Source organism: Balaenoptera musculus, chromosome 16 (genome assembly GCF_009873245.2).
Source record: "Balaenoptera musculus isolate JJ_BM4_2016_0621 chromosome 16, mBalMus1.pri.v3, whole genome shotgun sequence".
Classification (NCBI taxonomy): Eukaryota; Metazoa; Chordata; class Mammalia; order Artiodactyla; family Balaenopteridae; genus Balaenoptera; species Balaenoptera musculus.
In genome coordinates, this window is record NC_045800.1 from 7736896 (window position 1) to 7762532 (window position 25637).

The 25637-nt window shown below is 53.3% G+C and overlaps 2 protein-coding genes across 2 annotated transcripts in view; one reads left to right on the plus strand and one right to left on the minus strand.

The window, feature by feature from the left end:
* LOC118882642 (phospholysine phosphohistidine inorganic pyrophosphate phosphatase) overlaps positions 1–17997 on the minus strand; it is a 137567-nt gene extending 119570 nt beyond the window's left edge. The window contains 2 exon segments of the mRNA XM_036828741.1: positions 959–1146; positions 17750–17997. Coding sequence (XP_036684636.1) covers positions 959–1146; positions 17750–17874 — 313 coding nt within the window. The 5' untranslated portion in view covers positions 17875–17997.
* Positions 14551–15500, plus strand: LOC118882643 (60S ribosomal protein L8-like). Its single transcript, XM_036828742.1, has one exon. It carries the CDS (start codon positions 14689–14691, stop codon positions 15385–15387), a length of 699 nt encoding a protein of 232 aa, XP_036684637.1. The 5' UTR covers positions 14551–14688; the 3' UTR covers positions 15388–15500.
* Positions 17998–25637: the final 7640 nt, after the last annotated feature.

Genomic DNA, 25637 nt, shown 5'->3' on the forward strand with positions numbered 1-25637 from the left:
ACTGGCGCCAGAGTCGTGGACTGGACACCCGGACCTCCAGGGAGCTCCCTCCATCTCTTGGAGGCCCACCCCTGTCCGGAGGCAGAAAAGCATTCTTGTCTCTGCCAGAGGTTTGTAAATCAAAACACCAAGTGCAGAGGAAGGAAGAAGGCTCAGTGCAACTAAAGAAAAGTGTCCTGAATTCTGAAGCGTTGCTATGTCTCTTCTTTTTATCTTTTTGGCCGCACCGCGCAGCATGTGGGATCTTAGTTCCCCGACCAGGGATTGAACCCGCGCTCCCTGCATTGGGAGCGCAGAGTCTTAACCACTGGACTGCCAGGGAAGTCCCTCTTCTTTTTAAATATTCAGAAGGCACCAGGTAATACTGTTCCTTCCTCTCTGTTCCAGCAAAACTCCCCGCTGAGGGTCAAAGGGGCTCTTTTCCTTCATTCAGACTAATATCAGGAAGTAAACCTGTGCCGTTTGCGGGACAGCAGGGCTGGTTTTCACAAATATAGTTCAGAAACCTATGGACCTCAGTCTAGCTTTTCATCCCCCCCTCTCTCTGTCTCTGTCTCTGTCTCTTTCTCTCTCTCTCTCACACACACACACACACACACACACACACACACACACACACACACACACCCCAGAGGCAAAAATCTTGCCCCCTTGACAATTCCTTGCCACCTTCTTCATCCTAGATCACAGAAAGCAAATTCAGGGTTTTCCTCTGAGAAGCCACCTGGAACCTGCCTCCAAACACCCTCCAGTATGAGGTCGGGATGGATGGGGCCGGGTCCCCAGCAGGGAGCCCACAGGTTACCACCCCAAGGCCCACAGGTGTCAACAGGAGCCACGTGCTACCTCTGTGTCCTTCCCAGTGGTATGGCCCAGGTGAGAAGGACCCTCTCCCCAGCCCCCATCTGGAAAGGGGGCGCCTTCACCCCAACCAGGTCCCAGGGCCCGGCAGGCCTACCATCGTGGATGAGCAGGTGTGGCCGCAGGCCTCGCTCCTTCAGGATCAGGCAGGTGGCAGGGGCCGGGGCGGTCACCTCGCCCTCTGAGATGTCGAAGCCCAGACGCCGAAGCATCCCCACCAGGTCCTCCCGGGACTTCTGCGACTCGTTGGTGCAGAACCTCACCTTCAGCTGGGACCGCTTCAGTCTGGAAGTGGGGAGACAGGTGGAGAGGCTGTGAGCAGGCGGTGTGGCCTCCTGCGGAGAGGGCTGGACAGGCGCTTCTCCGAGGGCGCAGGCCAGGTCACCACGGGCCCCTGAGCTGGGCCTCGACTGACCCCGGGGGTTTTGGAGCTGGAGCAGACCATTCTCACCCTCACTGCGCTTGACACAGCTGAGACTCCCCAAGGTTCCCACCTGGCCTCCGCCCGCACCTCTCCTTCTGCCTGGGACACGTCCCCACCCCTCCCCTGGGACACGCTGCCCCGCGCACGTGCCAGTTCTCCCACACTCGACACCTCCTCCACCACACCACGCCGCTTAGCCTCGCGGGGGTCACCTCCGAGCGTCCTGGCCACCCCTCTGGACCTCCCGTCACAACGAGCATTTCCACTTAGCATCTGAGCTGACTCTGTATCCACACTTTCCCAAATACAAAGGTCAAGGGGCCAAGCGGAGGTGTGTCTCCTCATCGCTGTCACTGAAGAAAGGTTTGCCAGACAGAGTCACCAGGCGCGCGGGCGAGTTCATGTGAGGGGAGCCGGGGACGCCTGCAGAGTGTCAGCGGCACCGACATCCTTCCCGTCCGCGCTCGCAGGAGGCTCTGCATCCCAGCGGCACCCGGGCAGGCTCACCGAACGCAAAGCCGCAAAGCTGATGCCTAAAGAGGCCCCAGTGAAGTAACATTCAACCCTTCTACAGGCAGCTATCGAGCACCTGCTAAATGCCTGGCTGGGGTGGGTGCACAGAAATGCCACGGTGTCCACAGGCAGGCTCTCTGACCCCCAGAGCCCTCAGTCAGCAGGTGGGGCGGAAGACCACACAAAGGAAGGGGAATCGGGGATTGAGAACAGAGAGGTGCTGGGAAGGACCAAACAGGTGAAGAGACAGGGTGGCCAGGGAGGGTGGGAAGGTCGGGGAGGCCTCCCTGGGGAGGAGAGAGCTCCGGAGCTGAGACCCGAAGGGAAGCAAAGAGGCAAAGGAAGAGCGGCCGGCAGAAGGAAGGGGGGACCTGGTAAGCGTCAGCGCTGCAGGTGTGGACGGGCAGGAGAGGAGGCCGGCGTGGGGGCCGAGCAAGGGGGCCAGCGGGCCGGGGGGGAGTGGGAAGAGGTGGCCACACAGGTCTGGCCCAGAGCACACAGCCCTCCCTGGATGAACCCCGGGCCACAGCGAGGGAGCCTTCATATTTGGCATCTGCAGAGAGCATGGTGGGGGCCCGTGGAAGACAACAGGCTGCAAGTCAAGAGGCCCGAGAAACCCTAGGGAAAAGGTGGAGGGTCTGTATATCCCCTTCTCCGATCATCCTGTGTGACGCCGCCCCTACCCTGTCTCTATCCAGGTTTTTCTTTCTAACACTAATCAGTATCTCCAGTCGTCTCATTTCTGTATCTGTTCATTGTCTCTCTCCTGGACCCACGTGCTCCATGCGGTCAGGAATGGGGCCTGTTGGGCACTCCTCGGCATCCCCAGCGCTTCACACAGGGCTTGGCACACGGCAGGCCCCCGATAAGCGTTTGCTGAATGACTGAGTGATGGAAAGTCCAGACGACAGCTGGTGAGAGGGACCCTTCCTTAGGACCACGCCTACTGCTTCCCCCAAGGATGCCCTGACGGAAACAGACAGGATTCAGTGGTGAAGACACGCATTCCCACATTACAGTGAGCCTTCAGACCCTCTGAGCACTGGAGCGGACAGGTGCGATTTGGAAAAAAATTGGCAGATCTACTGACAACAGGGCGAACGCAGACAGAGAGGCTGACGATGTCATAATCAATTCTTTCTAAGTATTTGTCTTTCCTAATCAGGGGGTTATGAATTATCAATTATGTTTAGTGGTTAATTGCCCTTCATAAAGACAGCTTTTGTATTTTTAAATTAGGCAGTTAATACATTGTAACTAATAGCATCACCTTGTACATTACGGACAGATCTTCATTGATTGGCGCCCGGGATGTGCGATCGCACCCAAGTTAATGGAGCAGTTGAGAGAAGAAGGCAGGGGGTGCCGGGGGACTAATTATTGCTAATGGATTATGATGTGACCTTCTCAGAACAGTGAGCAATCGGTGTGACAGTGAGATGACAGTGCCTCACATCTGCTATTCCAAACACAACTTCGATGCCCATAAAAAAACGAGTAAATAACAGAACTCACTTCAGGACACTTCAGCCACTGTTCTCCTTTGAAATACAACGTAAGTTCATCCAAAACACATGCTTTAAAATCAAAGTACTTGTTTTAGGATTGAATCAGTCCCTGGAAAGTGGTGGGAAATGCTTGGGGAAGGCCCCTCCCTGTGGGTCTGTCGATTCGTGCCCCTGACCACACCCCCTTCTGACTTTTTGGCACGAGTCCCAGGTCCTCTCTTCATTTTTCTTAATTACCAAAAATAACAGAAGTATTCATTATTATTATTAAAATAGTAAAGCATGAATACAACATTACACTGGACCTTGCCTTGGGGCTCAGTATCCATGATCTGATTCATCCTCACTCCCTAAGGGCAGAGCCCCCTACATACACCCTGTGTCCCCTACATGCACCCCCCCAGGGCCTGGTGTCTGGAGCACAGGGGGCCCTAAGCACATGTTGAGAAAACAAGCTGAGGAGGCAAGAACCATGGTCCCCATTCCAGAGACGACAGAACAGAGGCTCCGGGGGGCAGAGACCTGAGAAGGTCGCTCGGCTTGTAAGCAGCAGAGCCCACGGGCCCGCAGCTGGCTACAAGGTGGCGGCCCAGGCTCTGGTCCAGGGGGTGAAGAAGCTGGTGCTTCCCCAGTAAGGGAGGCACCTGCCGGGGGCAGGCCCAGCTCATCCCGCTGGGCAGGAAACTGACACCTTCCCAGGGTGGGGAAGGGTGTGCATGGGGCACACCTGTGCGTGCACAGGGGACAGAGTGTGAGAAGGTGGGTCAGCACTGAAGGGGAGGCCCTGAATGGCCAGGGCTATGAGCTGAATTGTGTCCCTCCCACAAAATTGTATGTCGACTCCCTCAGGAGGTAATGAAGGTTAAGTGAGGACAGAAGGGTGGGGCCCTGATATGACAGGATTAGTGTGCTTATAGCAGAGACACCAGAGATCTGCCTTCGAGCACAGAGAAGAGGCTGTGTCAGGACACGGCAGAAGGTGGCTACCGAACAAGCCAGGAAGAGGACTCTTGCCAGAGACCCACCCTGCCGGCCCCTCGGTCTTGGATGCCTAGGCTTCAGAACCGTGGGAAGCTAAACCTCCGTGGTTAAGCCCCCAGGCTGTGGTATTCTGTTATGGCAGACAAAGACAGCCAAGGAACCAAAGCCTCGGCATCCTTTGGAGGGGTCTGCTGCCAGAGGTCAGATTCAGCCTCGGGAGGCCTGGAACACGCAAATCCAACGTCAGGAAAGCCGGAGCCAGGCATGGCTTCAGGGCCGCGGCACAGTCTGCAAAGGGCCTCCCAAGGGGAGTGAATCCAAAGGATTTCAACATCGGACTGGGCCCAGCTCCAGGACAGGCCATGTCACCCTATCCCCTGACACCCAAGAAGCCTGGGCACAGGGGGCCTACTGCAGGGTCCTGGCAGCCCAGAGCCGGGCTCCGGCCAGACGGCCCCTCTGAGAACACGGCCTCAGTCCACTGCACCCTCCCCAGACTCCCTGAGAGGGTGGGTACTTGCCCCTACTTCCCGTGGCCGCAACGGCTCTTTGAACTGACCTTTACCTCATCCCGGAGGCCAGGACAAGCTCTGAGTGACAACGTCGCCTGATGCAATTACCGAGCATCACATGAACTGGTCCCTTGCAAATCACCTCGGACCTCACACATCTGCTGGCTGTCGGCATCTGCCAGGGGCGCTCACCCGAAAATAATGGAAACCTTCTCATTATCGCTCTCGGTAGCAGGTAGAGTGCTAGGACGATTACTGGACAGCCTGACTGACCTTGGCATTGCTCCACAGCCTGATGCCCTCTGGGCTCGCCAAAGAGGGGCTGGGCAGGGGGCCAGGAGGCTGCCCTGGATAAGGCCCCTCCTAGCTCAGTCCCCACCCCACCCCACCCCAGCCATCTGTCACCTTCATCTGACCCTGAAGGCCCTCTCATCACCCTGAGTCTTTGCCTTCACCCTCCCCTATGGCCAAATCCTACCCATCCGTCAAAGCCTGGTTGATATGTCCCCTCCTCCAGGAAGCCCCCCCAGATCCTGGCCCCTGCCCAGGCAGAGCCCGTCTTCTTCCCACTTGGCTTTCACAGCCCTTGAAGCACAGCAGTGCTCTTCTATGAGAAGCACTTAACTGATCCAAATTCCGGATTTGATGAGCCCACCTGGTAATGGAACCAAGTCATTCTGCTTTCCAGAGAACTTCAGGAAGAAACCCCACGCTCACTGCCGATCCCGCCTGTGGAGAGCACTGCTCCAGAGCCCATCTCTAATCCTTCCTGGTGCAAGGCTGTTAAAGGATTCCAGAAGAGAAAGCACAGTGGAGCCAGATGAGTGCAGACAGGTAGACGGGAGGATGGGCCTAGGCACAGGGATGAGGAGCGAGTCACGCCTTCTGCAGGCTGAGGAACAAACGCCTAAGAAAGATGCTCTAATACTGAGTGGGAGGCCAGGTGGCCGAGAGGCGACCAGGAAGCGCTTCAGAGTCTGACGACTGTGGGCTGGTCCCGGTTCTGCCCCTTAATGGCTGTGGGACCTCCACAAGCTGTTTCTTCTCTCTGTGGCTCAGTTTCCTCATCTGGAAAATGGGGATGGTAACAGCCTCACACTGTGAGGCTCCAATGAGACCTGCAATGTGCCTGCTCGGGCCTGGCCCACAGTAAGTGCTCACTGAATGTGAGCCGAGAACATCGGCCAGTGGCCGGCGGGGAAGCTCCCCCAACCTAGTTCCCTCCCCGCTCTACCTGCCCCAACTGCCCAGAGCAGGCAGGGCGCTCACCCACCTCGCCCCAGCCATCCTGTGACCAAGCAGCGAGGCCCATGGCAGCTGCCACAACCTCCCCTCCCCTGCTCTCACCACCTGCGCCCACTTGGGGCTCCGAGGAGCATGGGCTGGGTCCTACAGAGGGGGCATGTGTGGAGGGTCTGGGAGGCCAGGCTGATGGAGACTCCAAATCTCACCCCCCACCCCCGGGGGAGGGAACCCAACGGGATGGCGACGGGGAGGAGCCCTCAGGCTGGGTGGGTTCCTGGGTGGGAAGGTGAGGTTGCAGGCTGGCAGGTCAAACGTGAAGTGACAAATGAGGTTAGCACCCAGAGGGGATGGGTGACTTCTCCCCCATCGCAGAGAAAGCAGGGTTTATTTTTTTTGATTTTTCTCATCCCTGGGCTGGTCTTCAAAAGAGCTGTGTGAGGTCCACAGGCCCACCCTGGGCTGAAATTCTGGTCTCCTACCACAGCCACCTCTATGTCAAGTAGCCTGGAATCCTCTCCTGAGACAGAAGAAACTCATACCAGGAGGGGAGGGAGGTGTAGGGGAGGAGAGGGGTGTCTCCCCTCATTCCTGCCTCCCTGACCCATGCCTGCTCTGCCCCTGGGGCTACAGCTCAAGACGCTACCTGATGGGGAAGAGGGCCCCCGTTGCTACTGAAATGACCACAGCTGCAGATACGCTTCAGTTTCTCAGAGAAGGAAAGAACACCCACAACACCTCGGGGGGTCATTACGAACCGAAACTCGGGCGGCAGCGCCCAGCCAAGGCCCTCAGAGAACATCAGTCTCAGCCGCCCCACCCATCAGCATCAAGACCTCGTTACCTAGCAGAGCTCCCCGGCAGCGCCGGCCACTGTCTGATTTTGAGATCTGCGGCTGCATTCCTTTTAGAAAGCCACAGAGATTGAAAACACACATTTGGAAAATGGAAACTTGCAAAGTGCATATTTGTTCTAAGAACCCAATTTTTTTAAAAATAGAAGGTCAAACAGGAGCCCATGAACAGAGCAGGGGCAGTTCTGCAGTAGAAAAATACAGTCATAAAGGAAGGGATGGAGGGAGGGAGGGAAGGAGGAAAGAAAGAAAGAAAAATATAGTCACACACACACCAAGGGGCACCCACGTTGATTCTGAGGGACCAGGTCCAGCTCCCCATGTGCCCCGATGTAGGGCCTCAGCTTAGGGGCAGGGAGATGCCTTCTGGCTGGAGCAGCAACACAAGGGCTTTTGCCCCCATGAGGATGGGGTCTGGCTCCCCAGCTGGGGTCCGGCACCTGCACCTTGCACATGCCCTTGCCCAGGCATCCATGTGCCAGACTCTTGGGAGTCTTGAGTCCCAACCACGAAATGGGGTAACAGTAGCGCCTAGCCTTCTGGCTCTCCAGGGTGGGGCACAGAGGACGCGCCACGAGCCCTATCATGTGCTGGCATCACCACGGGGCCACGAATGCTGAGGGACACCGGTAAGGCCTTTGCCAGCAGCTCTGGCTGGCCCTGCTGCACCTCCCCCTTCTTTCCACCGACCCACCAGAGTAGACATTTTGGCCAGGCTGACAGCCAGCTGCTAGGTCCCTGGAGGTCCCTCCCCACTCTCCATCGGACACTCTGCTGGGCAGACTGTGTCGTCAGAGTCCAGGCAAGAAACAGAGTCCAAAGTCTGGACGGAGAGAAGAGAACAAGAGCAGTGGTGACGCATGGAAGTGGCCCTGGCTGAGCCTCTCGGTCCGGGCTAGCCAGCCAGTGACCTCAGGGGGACAGCAACGAGGTCAAACAGACGTCGGGCAGGCCTGAAGCCAGGGCCCTTACGAAACACGTGGCACACCTTCCACACCCGCGGCCACCTCACCCGCCATCCAGTATGTTCTCTCTGACCTGCCTGGGCCTCCGAGCTCAGATCAATGGGACACGCTGAGCCCACGACGTCACTTTACTAGTTACTAATAAATTCAATTTAGAATGAAGTGCGTGGGAATCTAGAAAACAGAGGAGACGTTGGAGATTATCCAACCTAGTGGCTCCTTTCGCAGAGGGGGGAGACTGAGGCCCAGAGGGATACAAGGAACCTAAGGGCACATTTCTGGGAGCCATGGGTTCTCTGGTCCACTCCCCAGCCTTGGAAGGTTAGCCAACAGCTAGTCCTCCCCTGACGCGGTCACAGGCTGGTCAAGTGCTGGGCGCTGCAGGGGGCAGAGCCAGGCATTCTCGGGTAAGGTGGGAGCCTGGCTCGGGAAGCAGACACACCCTCAGCACCTCTACCACGCTGTCCCTGTGTGACCAAGGCTGGTCACCTAACCCTCTCCAACCTCAGTTCCCACATCTGTAAAATGGGGCACTTAGCAGTAGCTACTTGACAGGACTGTCCTGAAGCACCTGGCATGTTGCAAATACTCAGTGAATGACAGTGAAGATGATGGTGGTGACAATGACAACCACACATCTGGCAGGCCCGGGGCTGGGTGCTGGGGACATCTGGGCCCTCGAGGCAGGTAGTCGGACAAGAAGACAGATGCCCAGGGAACTGGGACAGCCGGAGGAGCCAGCAGGTGAGGGAGGCCTGCTGGACGGAGCCCAGAGAGCTTCGCCCGGGGCCACCATTAAGAAAGAGGGCAAAGTTCAACCCAGCAAAGGGAACCTGGGGTAAACCGGCGCTGGCTCATCCTGGCAGACATCCCGGAGCACCCAAGACAGAGGGAGCCCCAACAGTAGTTACAACAGCTCCCCACGAGAGGAAACTGAGGCACAAAAAGGCTAAGGAACTTGCCCAAGACCACATGACAACCACAGGGCAGAGCTGGGACTTGAAACCCAGGTCCTCGCCCACAAGAGCTGACACCTACCCTGGTGAGGGTCTGGCCCCCACTCTCCTTCCTCATGAGGTGGCTTTGAGCAAGTCCTATTCCTCCTCTATAAACAGGGCTGCATCCCGCCCCAGGGTGGTGGGAAATCACCCTGCACACCGCCACAGGCAGGGCCCGGGCAGGGCTTTGCCAATACGGCTTCTCTGTATATCCTTGGGGGGCTGCGGGGTCAGAACTCCACCTGTGGGCTCCATGAGTGACCCGTGTCATGCTCACCTCCTAATCAGCCAGGGCCTTCCTACCAGAGGCAGCATCTTTGGGATAAACCATTAACTCTGCTCCAGAATCCCCCAGCCTGGCTGCCCTTGATTTCCACAGGGTGACCCCTGCCCACCGAGGCTGAGATCAGAAACCCAGAAACAGCCCTTGTCATGACAGTGGAGCCGTGGGTGGCTTCACAACAATGTCCCTCGGTTTCCCTCCACACAAGTCAGGGTCACAGTTCTGTTTTTACTCTACCTGAGGGCGGCTGTGTCTCCTTTAACTCTAAGAACAAAAATGGTATTTCACACACATCACTCTGTAACTTTTTCACTGACTATACGCAACATTCACCTCATATAAACTAATGTCAACACCAAACAGAGCTACCTCACTCCTTTTAACTGCTGGGGAATATTCTGCGGTCTGGATAAACCGTAATTTATTCCCTTGTCCCCTCCTGAAAGACACACAGGTTGTTTCCAGCCACAAATATAAAATCATATTGTGACAGCTCAACACATATGTACTGTTGAGCTGTCCACTGCCCCAGACTTTAGTACTGTTATATATTTTTTTAACATCTTTATTGGAGTATCATTGCTTTACAATAGTGTTAGTTTCTGCTTTATAACAAAGTGAATCAGCTATACATATACATATATCCCCATATCTCTTTCCTCTTGCGTCTCCCTCCCTTCCACCCTCCCTATCCCACCCCTCTAGGTGGTCACAAAGCACTGAGCTGATCTCCCTGCGCTATACGGGGAGGGCGAAGGGTAAGCTGGGACAAAGTGAGAGAGTGGCATGGACATATATATGCTGCCAAATGTAAAATAGATAGCTAGTGGGAAGCAGCTGCAGTGGTTAAGACTCCGCCTTCCACTGCAGAGGGCGCGGGTTTGATCCCTGGTGGAGATCCCGCCTGCTGTGGGGCGTGGCCAAAAAAAAAAAAAAAAAACAAACGACACTTTCATCATTTTCACTGACTGACCTCATAATCGGTATTACAGATTTGAACAGAGAAAATACACACCATTCAAACATTGCTCTTTTATCTATTTTTAAAATTTGGGGGATTCTACCTCAGATTTCATTTAGGAGATAAATGCTCTGAGGCGACATAAGTTTGAGACCACTGGCTCGGGATCTGCGGGGAACTCCAGCCTCTAGGGACCTGTGAACCAACAGAACATGTTTCTTGAGCATCAGTGCTGCCCAAGGAGTGGGGGGTCGTGGGGGGTGTGATGGGGGGACCATGGAACTGGACGAGAGCCAGCAAGGGGAGGGGCGGCTTCTTAAAATCCCCTGCGCTTTTGGGGGGAACACAGAGGAAAAGGCGTGGAAGGAACTACAGGGTCCCCCTGGGGGAATGACTAGGATGGGGCTGGTGATGACGATTTGGACTTCTTACTTAGTACATTCATGCGCTAGTGGGATGGTCTACAAGAAGGAAGCCACCTCTGCCTTGGGAAGCCTAAACTGTGGACGTTATGAAACCAGTTATGAAACCAGTACTCGGCCTGGGAGGAGAGCATCGTTCTCTCACCTGGCCCCCAACTCCGAAGTCAGCCTAGTTCACCCGCAGAGAGGAAACGGCAGCACAAGTGACAGGGCATTCTCAACAAACACACCTTGTCCAAGGTCCAGGGTGAGTCAGGAAAGCTGTTGTTGGCCTAAACGAACTCAAACAAACGGCCCGCCCCCTCTGATAGCCTTAAGAGCCCCCTCTGGCAGGTGCTGGGCCACGTGGGGGATGGGACGAGGCAACGCAGGGAGGTTCCCGGCTCTCTCACAGTCTTGGTAGCTACTATTATTACCGCCACTCCCGGGCGGCTGTGTCCCTGGGGCCCAACGGAGCCAGGGTGGCTGAGCATCGGGAGGGGCTTGGTCCTAGGCCGCACTTCAGACAAGTTCCCTGGCCCTGTTCCCCTGGCTCTAAGACCTGCTGGGAGGGGCCTGAGTTTTAACAGGGTCCCAGGGCTTCTGGTGCACACTGGAGGGATGGGTCGCAGGTCTGTTAGTCCTGGGTGGGAATTGCTTTATGAGGCTGCCCTGGGCCGAGGCCGAGCCTGCTTCCTTCCGCCGGCCGCAAAAAGGCTGAGCCGCGCTGGGCCCAGCAGATGTGCTTTAGTGGCCCGAGACAGGATGCAGTAAATGCCCACCCGCCTTTCACATGCAGATGCCTCTGGGGCTCCTCTTTGTGCTGACCAGCCCGGGGGCCGGCCCCTGCAGCCCCCGCTGTGCCCAGCCCCGCCTCTGAATGGCTCCCCTCGGGGAGCCCAACTGCCCAAGAATGGACTCCAATAAAGGGCCTGATGGGGGGACCCAGGCCGGTTACAGATGTCCCGTGACCACGCCCACCCACAAGTCCTAGCACAGTAAGAGGGCTCCACCTGGCCAGCACCGTGCCCAGCGCTCCAGGGAGCCTGGACCTCCTGTTCTCCAATCTGGGACGTTCCTGGCCCAGATGACAGCTTCAGAGCCCAGCTCACACATCACCGGCTCCCCATCTCCCTGGCGGCTCAGTCTCTCTCCACCTGACACTAGCCTTTCCGGGTGCTGTTTACGCTGCTCTCCCCATACTGGACGGTCAGCTTCCCGAGAGCAGGGACTTCCATCTGCCCCACTCACTGCCCCTTGTCCCAATGCCTATAGCAGTGTTTTCAGTATAAAAGAAGCACTCGATAAATATTTGTTGGGTGAGTGAATGAATGAACAAATGAACAAGTGCATCTTTAATGAGAAGCAGTGTGGTATTGCGGGGAAAACTGGGGCTTGGAGTCAGGTGGACCGGGGCAGGGCGGGGGACAGTGGGGGGCGGGAAGGGAGGGAACCCTGGCCCAGCCACTTTCTCCACTTTGGCCACTTCCCAAATCTCTCTGAGCCTCAGTCCCGGCTTTGAAAAGGGCTGGTTGTGAAGGTAGCTTGATCATCAGTGACTGCTATTATGGTGGTCGGTATTGTTTTAAAAAGCAGGGCTAATACTCCCCATGTGCTCTGTGTCTCCAAACAGGTGGGAACCTTTCCAAAAACCTGAGGACACCTGTCACCACAGAAAGTCTAGGAAGAGAAGTGGTGAGTCAGCCCCTTCCGGGGTTCCCAGAACAGAAGGTGCTGTTTGGGAACCCACGGCACTGGGGAGATGCCATGGAGGCAAACGCCCCCCAGGGCCCCGGGACCCCCATCACGCTGCCCCTCTGCAGCGCTGCTCTCACCCTGCGAACTTCCTCTGAGCTCCCCTGTGACTTCAAAGCCAGCCTTGCATATCAAGGAGGCCACAGAGTGCAGGGTGTGGCTGCAAAAACTACAAAAAGTGGTGGAAGCCTGGCGTTATTCACCTTGGCCAGCAGGGCCTGGCCCGGGAAAGAGCCGTGTCCCCAAGTCTGACATCCCCAGGGAAACGCCAAAAGCAGGCAGATTTTACTGGGGAAAGTTGCCCACATACACTCACTGCCAGGAGGGTCTGGATGCTGGGCTCCGGGGGCCCCACAGGAGGGCATGGGCGGCTTCCTTGGGCCTGTGACCAGCTGGCCACTGGAGGCCGGGCCTGGGTGGAGGGGCCTAGTCTTTAAAGAGCCAGCACAAGAGCTGAAGAGAGAAAAGGAACGTGGGTGAGAACCAGAGGGTGCCGCGGCGTGGAGGGCCCAGGCTCTGCGAGTGCTGGGCTGCTAAGGGGCTGGTCAGTGAAAACCCCCCCGAGAGTCTGTATAACTGGGAGCAAGGGGGTGAAGTGGGCAGAGGGAGAGAAGGGGCCACAAAGGTCACTCGGGAAGGCCCTGGTGGAGCAGGAAGAGGCATGGGGACGCAGTCCTGTGGCGTGGAGTCCCGGGGAGGGTTCAGAGGGACCAGGCCTCATTCTCCAGGACGATCAACTCCCCGGAGATAATGAGAACTATGTCCCCTCACCGGAAACAGTCCCACACACTATGGGGAAGGCACTTCTCCCCTCTCTCAGCTACAAAACTGGCTGGGATGTATTTTAGGACTGTTAGTATATCCGGTTATTTTACCGCTGCTAGATTTATACAGTGTAGCTGCTACCAAAGACACTCCAGCTAGATAAATTAGTTGAATTAAAGCAAATCAAGACAAAAAACTCCCGGGGATCTGTTGGAAGATGCCAGTGCCAAACCCACAGAGGTTAAAGGACCAGGGATTACTCTCCTTCGAGTCACACCCTGGAATCTGTGCAGGTGTTTGTTGGACAGTGTATCGGGGGGGAGCATTACCCAGGGGAGACTGCTAGAGAGAAGCCCCTGACCTTTTCCAATGCCCGCTTCTCCCTCAAAGGACTTTAAGTATGGGTCCAGAACAGTGGTTAGGAGTCGCGCAGACCTGGGTTCCCATGGTCCCTGGGCCATCCCAGCTGAGACCCTAGCAAGCCCTGAGCCGCAGTGGCTTCAGCTGATTGAGGGAGATAACCTCCTCCCACCCCCACGCTGTTAGGGGGACTACATGACATAAACAGGGATGCCCAGCATACAGGAAGCGCTCTCTGAGAACAGCCAGCTTTGCTGGTGCTGGGAGACGCCTGGAGCCTCACTGGCCCGGGCCGGGTGCACACCAGACCCACATTACTGACTGGAAACAAGGGCTCAAAATCAGCCCTACCTATTCCAAAGCCACTGCTGAATCCATTCTGTGCTCCTCAGCAGAAGGGAGACGGGGAGGGGCCAAGGTTCTGTCCATATCCTTGACCTACTTTATTCCTCAGGTTTTGAGGCAAAAATGACCCTGCTAAACTGCAAAGGACTTCAGGACTTCCCTGGTGGCGCAGTGGTTAAGAATCTGCCTGCTAATGCAGGGGACACGGGTTCAAGCCCTGGTCCGGGAAGATCCCACATGCCGCGGAGCAACTAAGCCCGTGCGCCACAACTACTGAGCCTGCACTCTAGAGCCCGCAAGCCACAACTACTGAGCCCACGTGCCACAACTAATGAAGCCCGCGTGCCTAGAGCCTGTGCTCTGCAACAAGAGAAGCCATGGCAATGAGAAGCGCACGCACCACAAGGAAGAGTAGCCCCCGCTCGCCGCAACTAGAGAAAGCCTGCATGCAATGAAGACCCAAAGCAGCCAAAAATAAAATTAATTAATTAACTTTTAAAAAATTTTAAGAAAGAATGAATGAAAATGTAAATTAGTTTAAAAAAAATAAAAAATAAATAAAATGCAAAGGACTGACAAACCCACGTGTCGGTGAGGACACAGAGCCACGGGGACTCTCACATATACCACTTTGGGAAACGATTTGACAGCATCTTCTAGCAATGAACATATGCCTATCTTATGACCAGCAATTCCACTCCTAGGTCTGTACCCAGCAGAAATGCATCCATGCATTCACCAGACATGTTCTAGAATGTTCATGGCAGCACTATTCAAAATAACTGAAAACAGGAAACTACACCCCCTCAATAGAAGGACAGACGTGTACTTAACTTTAATATAAAGTTGTTTTTTTTTAAGTGGCCCTGATTTTTAAAAAATTAAAAGCACGTATAACAGGAATTCCTATATTAACATGGGACGTGCTCTTTCGGCCGCGCTCCTCAGCAGACTGCTGCCATGGGCCGCGGGATCCGTGGGCAGAGGAAGGGCGCCGGCTCCATGTTCCGCGTGCACGTGAAGCACCGAAAGGACACCGCGTCTCTGTGCGCCAGGGACTTTGCCGAGCAACACGGCTACATCAAGGGTATCGTGAAGGACATCATTCACGACCCGGGCTGCAGCGCGCCCCTTGCCAAGGTGGTCTTCCGGGATCCATACCGTTTTAAGAAGCGGACAGAGATGTTCATCACCACCAAGGGCATCCACACCGGCCAGTTCGTGTACTGTGGCAAGCAGGCCCAGCTCAGCATCGGCAATGTGCTCCCGGTGGGTACCGTACCTGGGGGCACCATCGTGTGTTGTCTGGAGGAGAAGCCTGGTGACTGGGGCAAGCTGGCCAGAGCCTCTGGGAACTATGTGACTGTCATCTCCCACAACCCTGAGACAAAGAAGACCAGAGTGAAGCTGCCCTTGGGCTCCAAGAAGGTCATCTCCTCCGCCAACAGAGCTGTGGCCGGTGTGGTGGCTGGAGGTGGCCACGTTGACAAGCCCATTCTGAAGGCCAGCCGTGCCTACCACAAGTATAAGGCAAAGAGGAATTGCTGGCCATGCGTGCGGGGTGTGGCCATGAACCCTGTTGAGCATCCCTTCGGAGGTGGCAACCACCACCACATCGGCAAACCCTCTACCATCTTCAGAGATGCCTCTGCTGGCTAGAAAGTGGGTCTCATTGTTGCCCGCCGGACTGGGTGTCTCCGGGGAACCAAGACTGTGCAGGAGAAAGAGAATTAGGGCTGGGGGCTCAATAATGTTTGTCTTTTACACAAAAACAAACAAACAAACAAACATGGGATGTGATGTTTAACTGTCATACTCATGGGGTGTATTGTGTGCCAAGCACTGCGTCAAGGGCCATCATGGCACCTGCCTGCACCCCTCTGCGCCCCTCTCCATCCCCTCAGGTGCTCCAGTCCAACACCGGAGCCATTCTTTATTTCATCTTCTCCTTGTTCCCCACAATATCCAATACATAGGCAGGTCTCATTGGTCCTACTCCCAAAACATCTATTTCACCCCCTTCTCTTCATCTCCATTGCCGCCCCCTAGTCCACGCCCTATCATGTCTCCCTGGACCACACAAGGGTCTCCCAACTGGCTGTTCCCCTGTTTCCTCTGGAGCCCGGCCGTCTGCCCCACTGCCAGCTCATTCTCCGCTTTGCAGCCAGAGATCTTCTTAAAATATTTTTTTTTTCTGGTGCAGTATTTTTTTCCAGCATTTTTTGAGACAAAATTGACAAACTATTTGTAATTTGATATCTTGAATGGGAAATACATCCACATGGTTCAAAACTTAAAAAAAATGTTTATATACAAAGTTACCGAGGGAAGAGCCTTGCTCCCATCCCTACCCCCAAACACCTAGTTCTCCCCAATCACTTGCCTTCCAGATCTTCACAGGTTGAAGCTCTTCCCTCCAGTTTCCTTATACAAACACACCAGCAGGAATACACGCTTGCATTTCTGCCTTTTCCACCCAAAAGACGGCACAGGGCACATCCTGTCTTCACTGACAGCACGTCTACATGGCAGGCATGCTCGTTCTTTTTTATGCAGCATGGAATTCCACTGTGTAGAAGGATAGACTGTAATACTCCCCTAGCGATGGACAGCTGAGCTGTTTCCAGTCTTTTGCTATTTCGCAAGGCACTGCCATGAATGACCTCCCACCTATGTCATTTCTCATGTATGAGGCAGTACGCTGATAGAGAATGCCAAATGCATCTTCCACAAGCAATATAAGACAGGGTCTGCTTCCACAAACTCTCACCAAGAGAATGCGCTCCCAAAGTTGTGGATTTTGGCCAATTTTCTCAAACTGATAAAAAAAGGCATCTCAGGATAGTTTTAATTTGCACTTCTCTTATTCGAGTAAGGCTGAGCATCTTTCCTATGCTTTTCCTTTGTGTTTCTATTTGTTTTCCTTTCCCATGAATTGTTTATATCCTTTGTGCATCTTTCTATTGGGCTGTTGATTTGTTGTTGTTGTCGATTTCTAGATTTTGAGGTGTAGCTCCAAAGGTATTCTCCTACTCCAAGATTTCAAAGGGAATCTCTCCTGTTTTCATGTACTTATATGGTTTCACTTTCTACATTTAAATGTCTTGAAAACATAAATCAGATCAGACGACACTCCTGCCTAAAATCTTCCGTGACTTCTCATTGCACCCAGGATGGAATCCAGACAGCTCTCTGTGACCCTCAGGTCCCTGTCTGCTGTAGCCATGCTCACCCTCGCTGGTCCCCACTTGCTCTTCAGTTCCGTGAGTGCGTGCGATCTGCCGAGCTCTCCTCCGCCTCAGGCTTTGCAGCCACTGTTCCCTTCAGATGGAAGGTACTTCCTCCTCCACTTCACCCCATGCCCCCTCTTACTCTCTGGTTCTGCGATGCCAGTGGCAATTACAAAGCCCAGGGCCCAGTGGTCCCAACAGTGGTCCTGGCAGTGTCCTCTGTGCACAAGACTTGGTGGGCAAGACGCCCTCCTACCGTCTAAGCAGACAGTCAAGGCAGTCCAACTGAATTACAATGCCAGCCACGTATGTAATTTAAAGTTTTCTGGTAACCACATTAACAAAGGTTAAAAGAAGAAGGTGGAATTAATTTAATATGTTTTATTTAAGCTAACATATTCAAATTACTATCATTTCAACATGTAACCAATATAAAACAATACAATGAACTTTTTACATTTTTTCTAAGTCTTCGAAATCCGGTGTGGGTTGTACACTTACACCACATCTAAATTCAGACTTGCCACATTCCAAGCGCTCAACCGCAAGGAGCGGGGCTGCCCTGTTGGACAGTAGCTTAACTCTAACCAGCAGAGGCCCGGGGCTCACCCAGGGACGCCGGATGCCTGGCACACCCACGGGCTGCAGCGCGATCCTCCCGGGACCAGCCCTCCGCTCGCCGGGCGGGGCGGGGCCAGAGCAGCAGCCCCGCCCCGCCCCCCAGCAGCGGCCCACAGGACCCGGCTGAGCACAGCGCCGGGCGCTCGAGGCGGCCTGCGCGGCCCACTCACCTCGCCAGCGCCTCCACAGAGCCTGCGATCGGCGCGCCGCCGCCCTCACCGCCGTCGTACAGCACGCCTGAGATGTCGAGCAGCACCCCGCGCACGCCGGCCAGCCGCTCGCCCCACGCAGCCATTGCGTTCCGCCTGCGCCTCGGGCCCCGCGTCCCAACCGGCAGCTGGAAGCTGCGGCCGCGCTCGCCGCGCAGGGGCGCCTGGGAAGTGTAGTCCCGCGGGCGGGGCGGGGCGGGGCGGGGCGGGGCAGAGCTGGGCCGGTGGGGCGTGGCCGGGCGCAAACCCGGCAAGACGGGCGCTGCTTCCCGACTCCCGAGTCACGCGCCCCCAAAATGGGAGCCTTTTCACCTGGAGATCAGTGGATAAAGGGTCAACCTCCCTAAAAATTAGAGCAAGGCAGATTGGGACGAGGAGGCAACCGGAAAAGTAAAAAAAAATTAAAGAGAACAGGCAAGACCTTCATTGGTGTTTTCCTGCGGCCCGATGACACTCCTAAAAGCAATGGAGGTACTTGGGCCCACAGACTGGACAATGCCGCGCGCCTGACAAGCAATGATAAGGAAACGAATCTCTAAAGACATGTCTGAAGTGTAAGCTATGATGCCAAAACAAGCTGGAAGAAAAATAAATGTTCAGGGACCGGAATTGTTCAAGAAGTGATAAGACGGCTACTGACAGAAATATTATGCCATGAAAAAAGGAAGACTAGGTTACAACATGAAAAACGCTCATGATATAACATTGTGTGAAAAAGCAGAGGGACTTCCCTAGCTGTCCAGTGGTTAAGACTCAGCTTCCAATGCAGGGGAAGTGGGTTCCATCCCTCGTTGAGGAACTAAGATCCCACACGCGGAGTGGTGCAGCCAAAAAAAAAAAAGCAGAATGCAAAATTGTATGTAGACCACTGCCTACAAAAATAAGGCATAGGAATGGCTGAGAAGAAAATGGGAATGTTGCAATGTGTTAGCCCAGTGAGATTTTGGATGAATTTTTACATTCCATTTAATGTTACATCGTTTTTGTAATAAGTAAATGTTGATAGAAAAGGGGAAGAGTTTCCTTGACTGCCCTTCTGACCCTTTCAAGTGTTTAAACTGACACTTCAAAAATTTGACTTCTGGCACTTCCCTGATGGCACAGCGGTTAAGATTCCGCCTGCCAAAGCAGGGGACACGGGTTCGAGCCCCGGTCCCGGAAGATCCCACATGACGCGGAGCAACTAAGCCCGTGCGCCACAACTACTGAGGCTGCGCTCTAGAGCCCGCGAGCCACAACTACTGAGCCCATGTGCCACAACTACCGAAGCCTGCGCGCCTAGAGCCCATGCTCCGCAACAAGAGAAGCCACCGCAATGAGATGCCCGCGCACTGCAATGAAGAGTAGCCCCGCTCGCCGCAACTAGAGAAAGCCTGTGCACAGCAACAAAGACCCAATGCAGCCAAAAATAAATAAAATAAATAAATGTATTTTTTTAAAAAATTGACTTCTCTTAGCCTGACTTAACTTTAAGGTTTCAAAAGAAGACCATATTAGGGTGGCCATTTTGTTTCAGGCTCTTGATTCACAGATGGGATGAAGAATTCATCAGAATATTAGAACTTTAACCCAGTTCAATGACTCGTGCATGTCATGTTGATAAGTTTACTAGGAAAACTGTGTACTCTGCTGATTTTACAGGAGAAATATAAAATATAGTTCCTGCCCTTTGGGGATTTACAATCTGGTTGGAGGAGAAATGAATATGAGACCTCATATTAATCATGGTTCTTGGGCTTCCCTGGTGGTGCAGTGGTTAAGAATCTGCCTGCCAATGCAGGGGTCACAGGCTCAAGCCCTGGTCCGGGAAGATCCCACATGCTGTGGAGCAACTAAGCCCGTGCGCCACAGCTACTGAGCCTGCGAGCCACAACTACTGAGCCCGTGTGCCACAACTACTGAAGCCCCCGCGCCTAGAGCCTGAGCTCCGCAACAAGAGAAGCCACCGCAATGAGAAGCCAGAGCACCACAATGAAGAGTAGCCCCCGCTCGCTGCAACTAGAGAAAGCCCACACACAGCAAAGAAGACCCAATGCAGCCAAAAATAAATAAATAAAATAAAAATTTTTTAAAAATCATGGTTCTTAGCTGCAGACAATAGAAACTTCTCCAGCTAGAGGGGTATGTTTATACAAGGCATCAAGGAGCTTACAGATTTCCAGGGGGACTGGGTAACCAAGCTCAAGTACTGCACAGCAAAGAGCCGTGCAGCTCTGAGAAATGCCCAATTTCATTGTTTCACTGAGACTACTGCCCCATCACTTGGCTCTTAAGATGACAGGGACCTGATAGTACTGCCCCGAAAGAATCAAATCCACCCACCATAGCCTCAGAGAATTCTCTCTCTCCACCTATGGTCACCATCTCACTTTCACCATGTCTGGCTTGGTGGAACCTAGTCCAACCTGCAAGGGAGTCTGGGAAATGCAGTGTTTGCATTCCAGATTCTGTGGTGCAGGAACTGAGTGAGTCAGTCTGGATAATCTACCACAATCATCATGAGCCATACATCACCCATGTATAGAACTTCAACTCTGTGGGCTCAGTGGGTCCCAGGGTCCAAAAAGGTCTAAAGTGTGTTCTTTGCCTTTGAGTCAGGACTGGGCAGAGAACAAGACGTACACTTTTAAGATTACTGATCAAACGTGTGCAGAGTGCCAGTGAGTGACAGACACAGCCAAGACGATGGACTCTGTGGGCTGTGGAGGGCAGCTGTGGTTTCTGAGCAGAGGGGCAGCCTGAAATGGACCTTGAAGCATGGCTGGGCTTTAGCTTCATGCCAAAGAGGAAGAGGAGAAAGGGCACTTCTGCCTGTGGTGGTCAGTCCACGTGTAGTTCTCCCTCTCCCATTAGCTGGGCATGACCTTGGGCAAATCACTTTCTATGTCTAAGATTATGGAGACAGAATAATGGCTCCTTGAAGATGCCCACGTCCTACTTCCCAGGACCTGTGAGTGTGTTACCTCACATGGCAAAGGGGACTTTGCAGATGTGATTATGCTAAAGATCTGGAAATGTGAGATTATTCGGGATGATCCACATGGGCTCGATCTAATCACAAGAGTCCTTATAAAGGAAAGAGGGAGGCAGGAGAAGAGTCAGAGGAGACATGACAACACGTCATGCCGAGGTGAGAGAGAGATTTGAAAATGCTACGCTGCTGGGCTTGAATACGAAGGAGCCATGAGCCACTAAATGCAGGCAGCCTTTAGAAGCTGGAAAAGGCGAATAAATGGATTCTCCCCTACAGCCTCCAGAGGAATACAGCCCTGAGAACACCTTGATTTTAGGACTTCTTGCCTCTAGAACTGTAAGAGAACAAATTTGTGTTTTTTAAGCCACTAAGTTTGTGGTAATTTGTTACAGCAATAATAGGAAATGAATACAGGGACCCGAGTCTCTCACCTGAAGAATGACATGTTGGTCCAAGGCAACAGATCTCTCTAAGTGTGGGCTCAGACCTAATCCAAAAGTCCACGACCTTTCTTTGGATGTAATAGAAAGGCACTGTATAAGTTAGAGTTGTTTTGGCTGCATGTAACAGAAATCCACCTATAGTCGCTCAACCGGATAGACTTACTCTTTCTCATATATCAAGAAACCAAGAGGAAGTCAGCCCTGGGCAGGTACAGCAGTTCCCAGGAACATCAGGAAATAGTCTACTTCCAACTTTCTGCTTCACCATCCTCAGGCTTTCACCCTCATGCTGTCAAGATGTCTGCTGTACCCCCAGGCATCACGTCTGCATTTCAGGAAAGAACGGAAAGGAAAAGGGAAAAGGGCCTGTGACAACTGAGTCTTGCCCTTCATACCAGGAAAAACAAAAGCTGCCCCAGAATCCAGACCCAATAGATTCTTGTTTATATCTTTTGGGCCAGAGCTAGTCAAGTGGCACATTAACACTCCAGTGTGCAGGGATGTAAGAGCTTGACCTCTTACATTTCCAGTAACAAGTCTACAAATCATGTCTGAATTTCAGCTTCAATATGAATCCTTCCAATCCTCTTTTGCTGTAGTAGATGTGTGTATAATCCTTCCAGACTTGCTTATATTAGCTAGGACTCTTTGGTTGCCAGTGACAGAAACCCAATTGCAAATGGCTTAAATTTAAAAGGAATTTATTGGCTCTTGTAACCAGTCTAGCAATTGATGGCTTCAGATGTAGCTGGTTCTAAGGCTCGAATGGTGGTGTTCTGGGCTCTCTGACTCTCCATGTCTTGGCTCTGCCCCCTTCTCTGGGTTCACTTCCTTCTCTCTGTGGGGCCAGGCTCTCTCTAGGCAGTGGGGAGGGAGGGCTGTGGCAGTTCCAGGCCACAGAGCCCTGGGTAAACCACATGGCAAAGAACATTTTCCTCAATTTGGCCTGATAGTTGCAGAAAGAAGTCTGACTGGCCCTCATGTCTGTGTTCAGAGGGAAGAGGTACTGTGATGATGCAGTCTGACTTAGGTGCCGAGGAGGGGCACTTGAGTACCGCCTCACCACGGCCACATAGGATGGGGGAGGAATGCCCCCAGCAAAAGGCAGGGCGTTGTAACAAGAGTGTTATGGTCTGAAAGTTTATGTTCTCACAGAATCATGTGCTGAAATCCTAACCCTTAAGGTGATGGTATTAGGAGGCGGGGCCTTTGGGAGGTGATTAGGTCATGAGGTTGGAGCCCTCATGATTGGGACTAGTGCCCTCATAAAAGAGACCCCTGGGACTTCCCTGGTGGCGCAGTGGTTAAGAATCCGCCTGCCAATGCAGGGGACACGGGTTCGAGCCCTGGTCCAGGAAGATCCCACACGCCGCGGAGCAACTCAGACCATAGGCCACAACTACTGAGCCTGTGCTCTACAGGCCGTGAGCCACAACTACTGAGCCCGCATGCCACAACTACTGAAGCCTGCGCGCCTAGAGCCGTGATCTGCAACAAGAGAAGCCACTGCAATGAGAAGCCGGCGCACTGCAACAAAGAGCAGCACCCGCTCACCGCAACTAGAGAAAGCCCACACACAGCAACGAAGACCCAATGCAGCCAAAAATAAATTAAAAAAAAAAAAAATGAGAATCCACCTGCCAATGCAGGGGACACGGGTTTGAGCCCTGGTCTGGAAAGATCCCACATGCCGCAGGGCAGCTAAGCCCGCGTGCCACAACTACTGAAGCCTGCGCGCCTAGAGCCCGTGCTCTGCAACAAGAGAAGCCACAGCAATGAGAAGCCCACGCACCGCAATGAAGGGTAGCCCCTGCTCGCCGCAACTAGAGAAAGCCCGTGCGCAGCAACGAAGACCCAACACAGCCAAAAATAAATAAATAAATAAATAAATAAAAAGAGAGACCTCAGAGAGCTAGCTCATTCCTTCCACCATGTGAGGACAGAGTAAGAAGTCGGCTGTCTATAACCTGGAAGAGGGTTCCCCCCATAACCCGAACATGCTGGCACCCTGATCTTGGACTGCCAGCCTCCAGAACTGTGAGCAATAAATTTCTGTTGTGTATAAGCCCCTCAGCCTGTGGTATTTTGTTTTAGCAGCCCAAACAGACTAAGAGAAAGAGAAAGCAGGAAGAGACACCGTGCAGGCAAGATTAGCAGGTGTCTACTACCCGCAGAGACCCTTCATTCTGACCAAAGTCTGTTTTCCCTGGAAAGTGAAACCAGACCAAGGGAGGCCTACGTGAGCCAAGGAGTTCTGTCTTATCACGGTGGGCCTTAGTGAAAAAAAAAGTAGAGATCCATTGATCCAGAAGTGTCTCTCCAGCTTTAGTGCGCATTAGAATCACCTGGAGGGCTTATTAAAATACAGGTTTGGAGGCAGGAGGACTGGGATGGGCCTGAGAACCTGCATTTCCAGCAGGCCCCCAAGCAACGCTGCTGCTGCTACTCTTCAGATCTAGATCAGTGTTTCGCAAATTTTAAGGTGCATGTGAATTACCTGGGGGACATTATTAAAATGCATATTCTGATTCAGTAGGTCTCGGGTGAAACCTGAGAGTTTGCATTTCCAACAAGCTGCTGGGCCACAGACCTTCCTTTAAGTAACCAGGGTCTAGATTCTAGACTACAGAATGACCTCTGGCAGCTCTGGTGATCTATGACTCTGTGATTTTTTCTTTTTCCTAAAAAAATATCACTCGGACTTTCTGGTGGTGCAGTGGTTGAGAATCCACCTGCCAATGCAGCAAACATGGGTTCGATCCGTGGTCCAGGAGGATCCCACATGCCGCAGAGCAGCTAAGCCCTTGAGCCACAACTGCTGAGCCTGAGCTCTGGAGCCCGCGCGCCACAACTACTGGAGTCCGCGTGCTCTAAGGCCCGTGCTCTGCAACTGCTGAAGCCTGCACACCTAGAGCCCGTGCTCTGCAACAAGAGAAGCCACCGCAGTGAGAAGCCAGTGCACCACAACGAAGAGTAGCCCCCGTTCGCGGCATCTAGAGAAAGCCCGCATGCAGCAACAAAGACCCAACGCAGCCAAAAAAAAAAAAATCACTTTGCAGAAAAACAGCACATCCAGGATATTGCCCTCATATGTGCGTGTTATTAACAGAGGTGCTGATTGTCGAAGTTGTAAATGATGCTCCTCGCCTGCTTCTCCCCTACTTCCGGTGGCTGCTTGGCAGGGTCTCCGAACAGACAGTGAGGGGAGGCTCAGGCTATCTGCTCAAGTGCTTCTGAGCCACGTGGGCAAAGGTTTGTGAGTGACACTTTCCCAGGATTTCCATGTTTCTTCAGCCTTTCTTTGGCCATGGAGCCTGTTCTGTGTTTGTACAAAGGGTGGGGAGTTCGTGGCTTTAAATCAGTCTCTGAGTTATTAGGATCTGGCATTAGACCATCCGTACACTCCCATGAGATGCTTTTTCATTAGGAAGGTGGGGGCAGGGGTAAGGGAGAGCAGCAAAACTCTTGTCCTCAGAGGCTGGCAACAGTAGAACCTTCACCACCCCTAGGCCTGAGTTCTTACTACAACCATATAAGACCTGTAGCTGCAGGAGAGCTGTGGCCTTTGGTTCAGGAATGTGGCAATTGCTGACCTGTAGCTGGGTGGAAGGGGAATAAATAACCTCTTTCCTCACATCTCTTCTGTCCCTGCAGTTTTCTTTTGCAAAGAGCACGGTTGCCCAGCATAAAAGCATAAGGTTGTGCAACAAACTCATGGGATTTCCCCTGAGGAAGTTGGATCCACTATAAAACTATATCCATAGCTAAACATTTCTGGATCTCATTCTTATTTTCAGCTCAGTCTGCACCCCCTCTTTAGGTGTGGGGTTTCCAATCTATCTTAATCAGACTGAGGAACATTGGGTTTATGCTGTTAGGCCACAGTTTATTCCTTTCAACTCTTCAACCTGCTAAGTGCCAGGTGCTAACGGGCACAAAGACAAATGCCGTGTGGCCCTGGCTTCAGGACAGTCTCAGGACCAGGCAGTCTGTATGCCAGGCAGGGTTCTTTGACCCCAGCTAATTGAATTCCAAAATGGGGAAAGGGGCAGCAAGGGGAGAGTTGGGAAGGCTTTAAGGCAATTTACAGAAGCAAAGGAAATGCTCAACAACCAGACCTCAGAAAGTACCAGAACCATCAACTCCAGCAGTGGGAAATAGCAAAGCGTTTCTTTCAGGCATTGCTGCTAGGATGAAGCGGCCCCAAGCCAGTGTCAGTCACTCTGCTTCAGATTCCTGTGGGAGAGAGCCTGATTGGTCCTGCAGGAGGCCACTCCCACCCTGGGGCCCTTGATTGGCGATCCCACCACTACCACATGTAAGGGGGATATCTGAGCAGAGTCAAACTACCAGTACCAGAAAAGGGGATGAGGATGCTGATCCCGAAAAGCAAGAGATGTCCACCCAGGCTGGATGGAAGCCCACTGCCCAC

Coding starts and splice junctions, on each gene's coding strand:
- LOC118882643 (XM_036828742.1), top strand. CDS start 14,689: ATGGGCCGCGGGATCCGTGGGCAGAGGAAGGGCGCCGGCTCCATGTTC.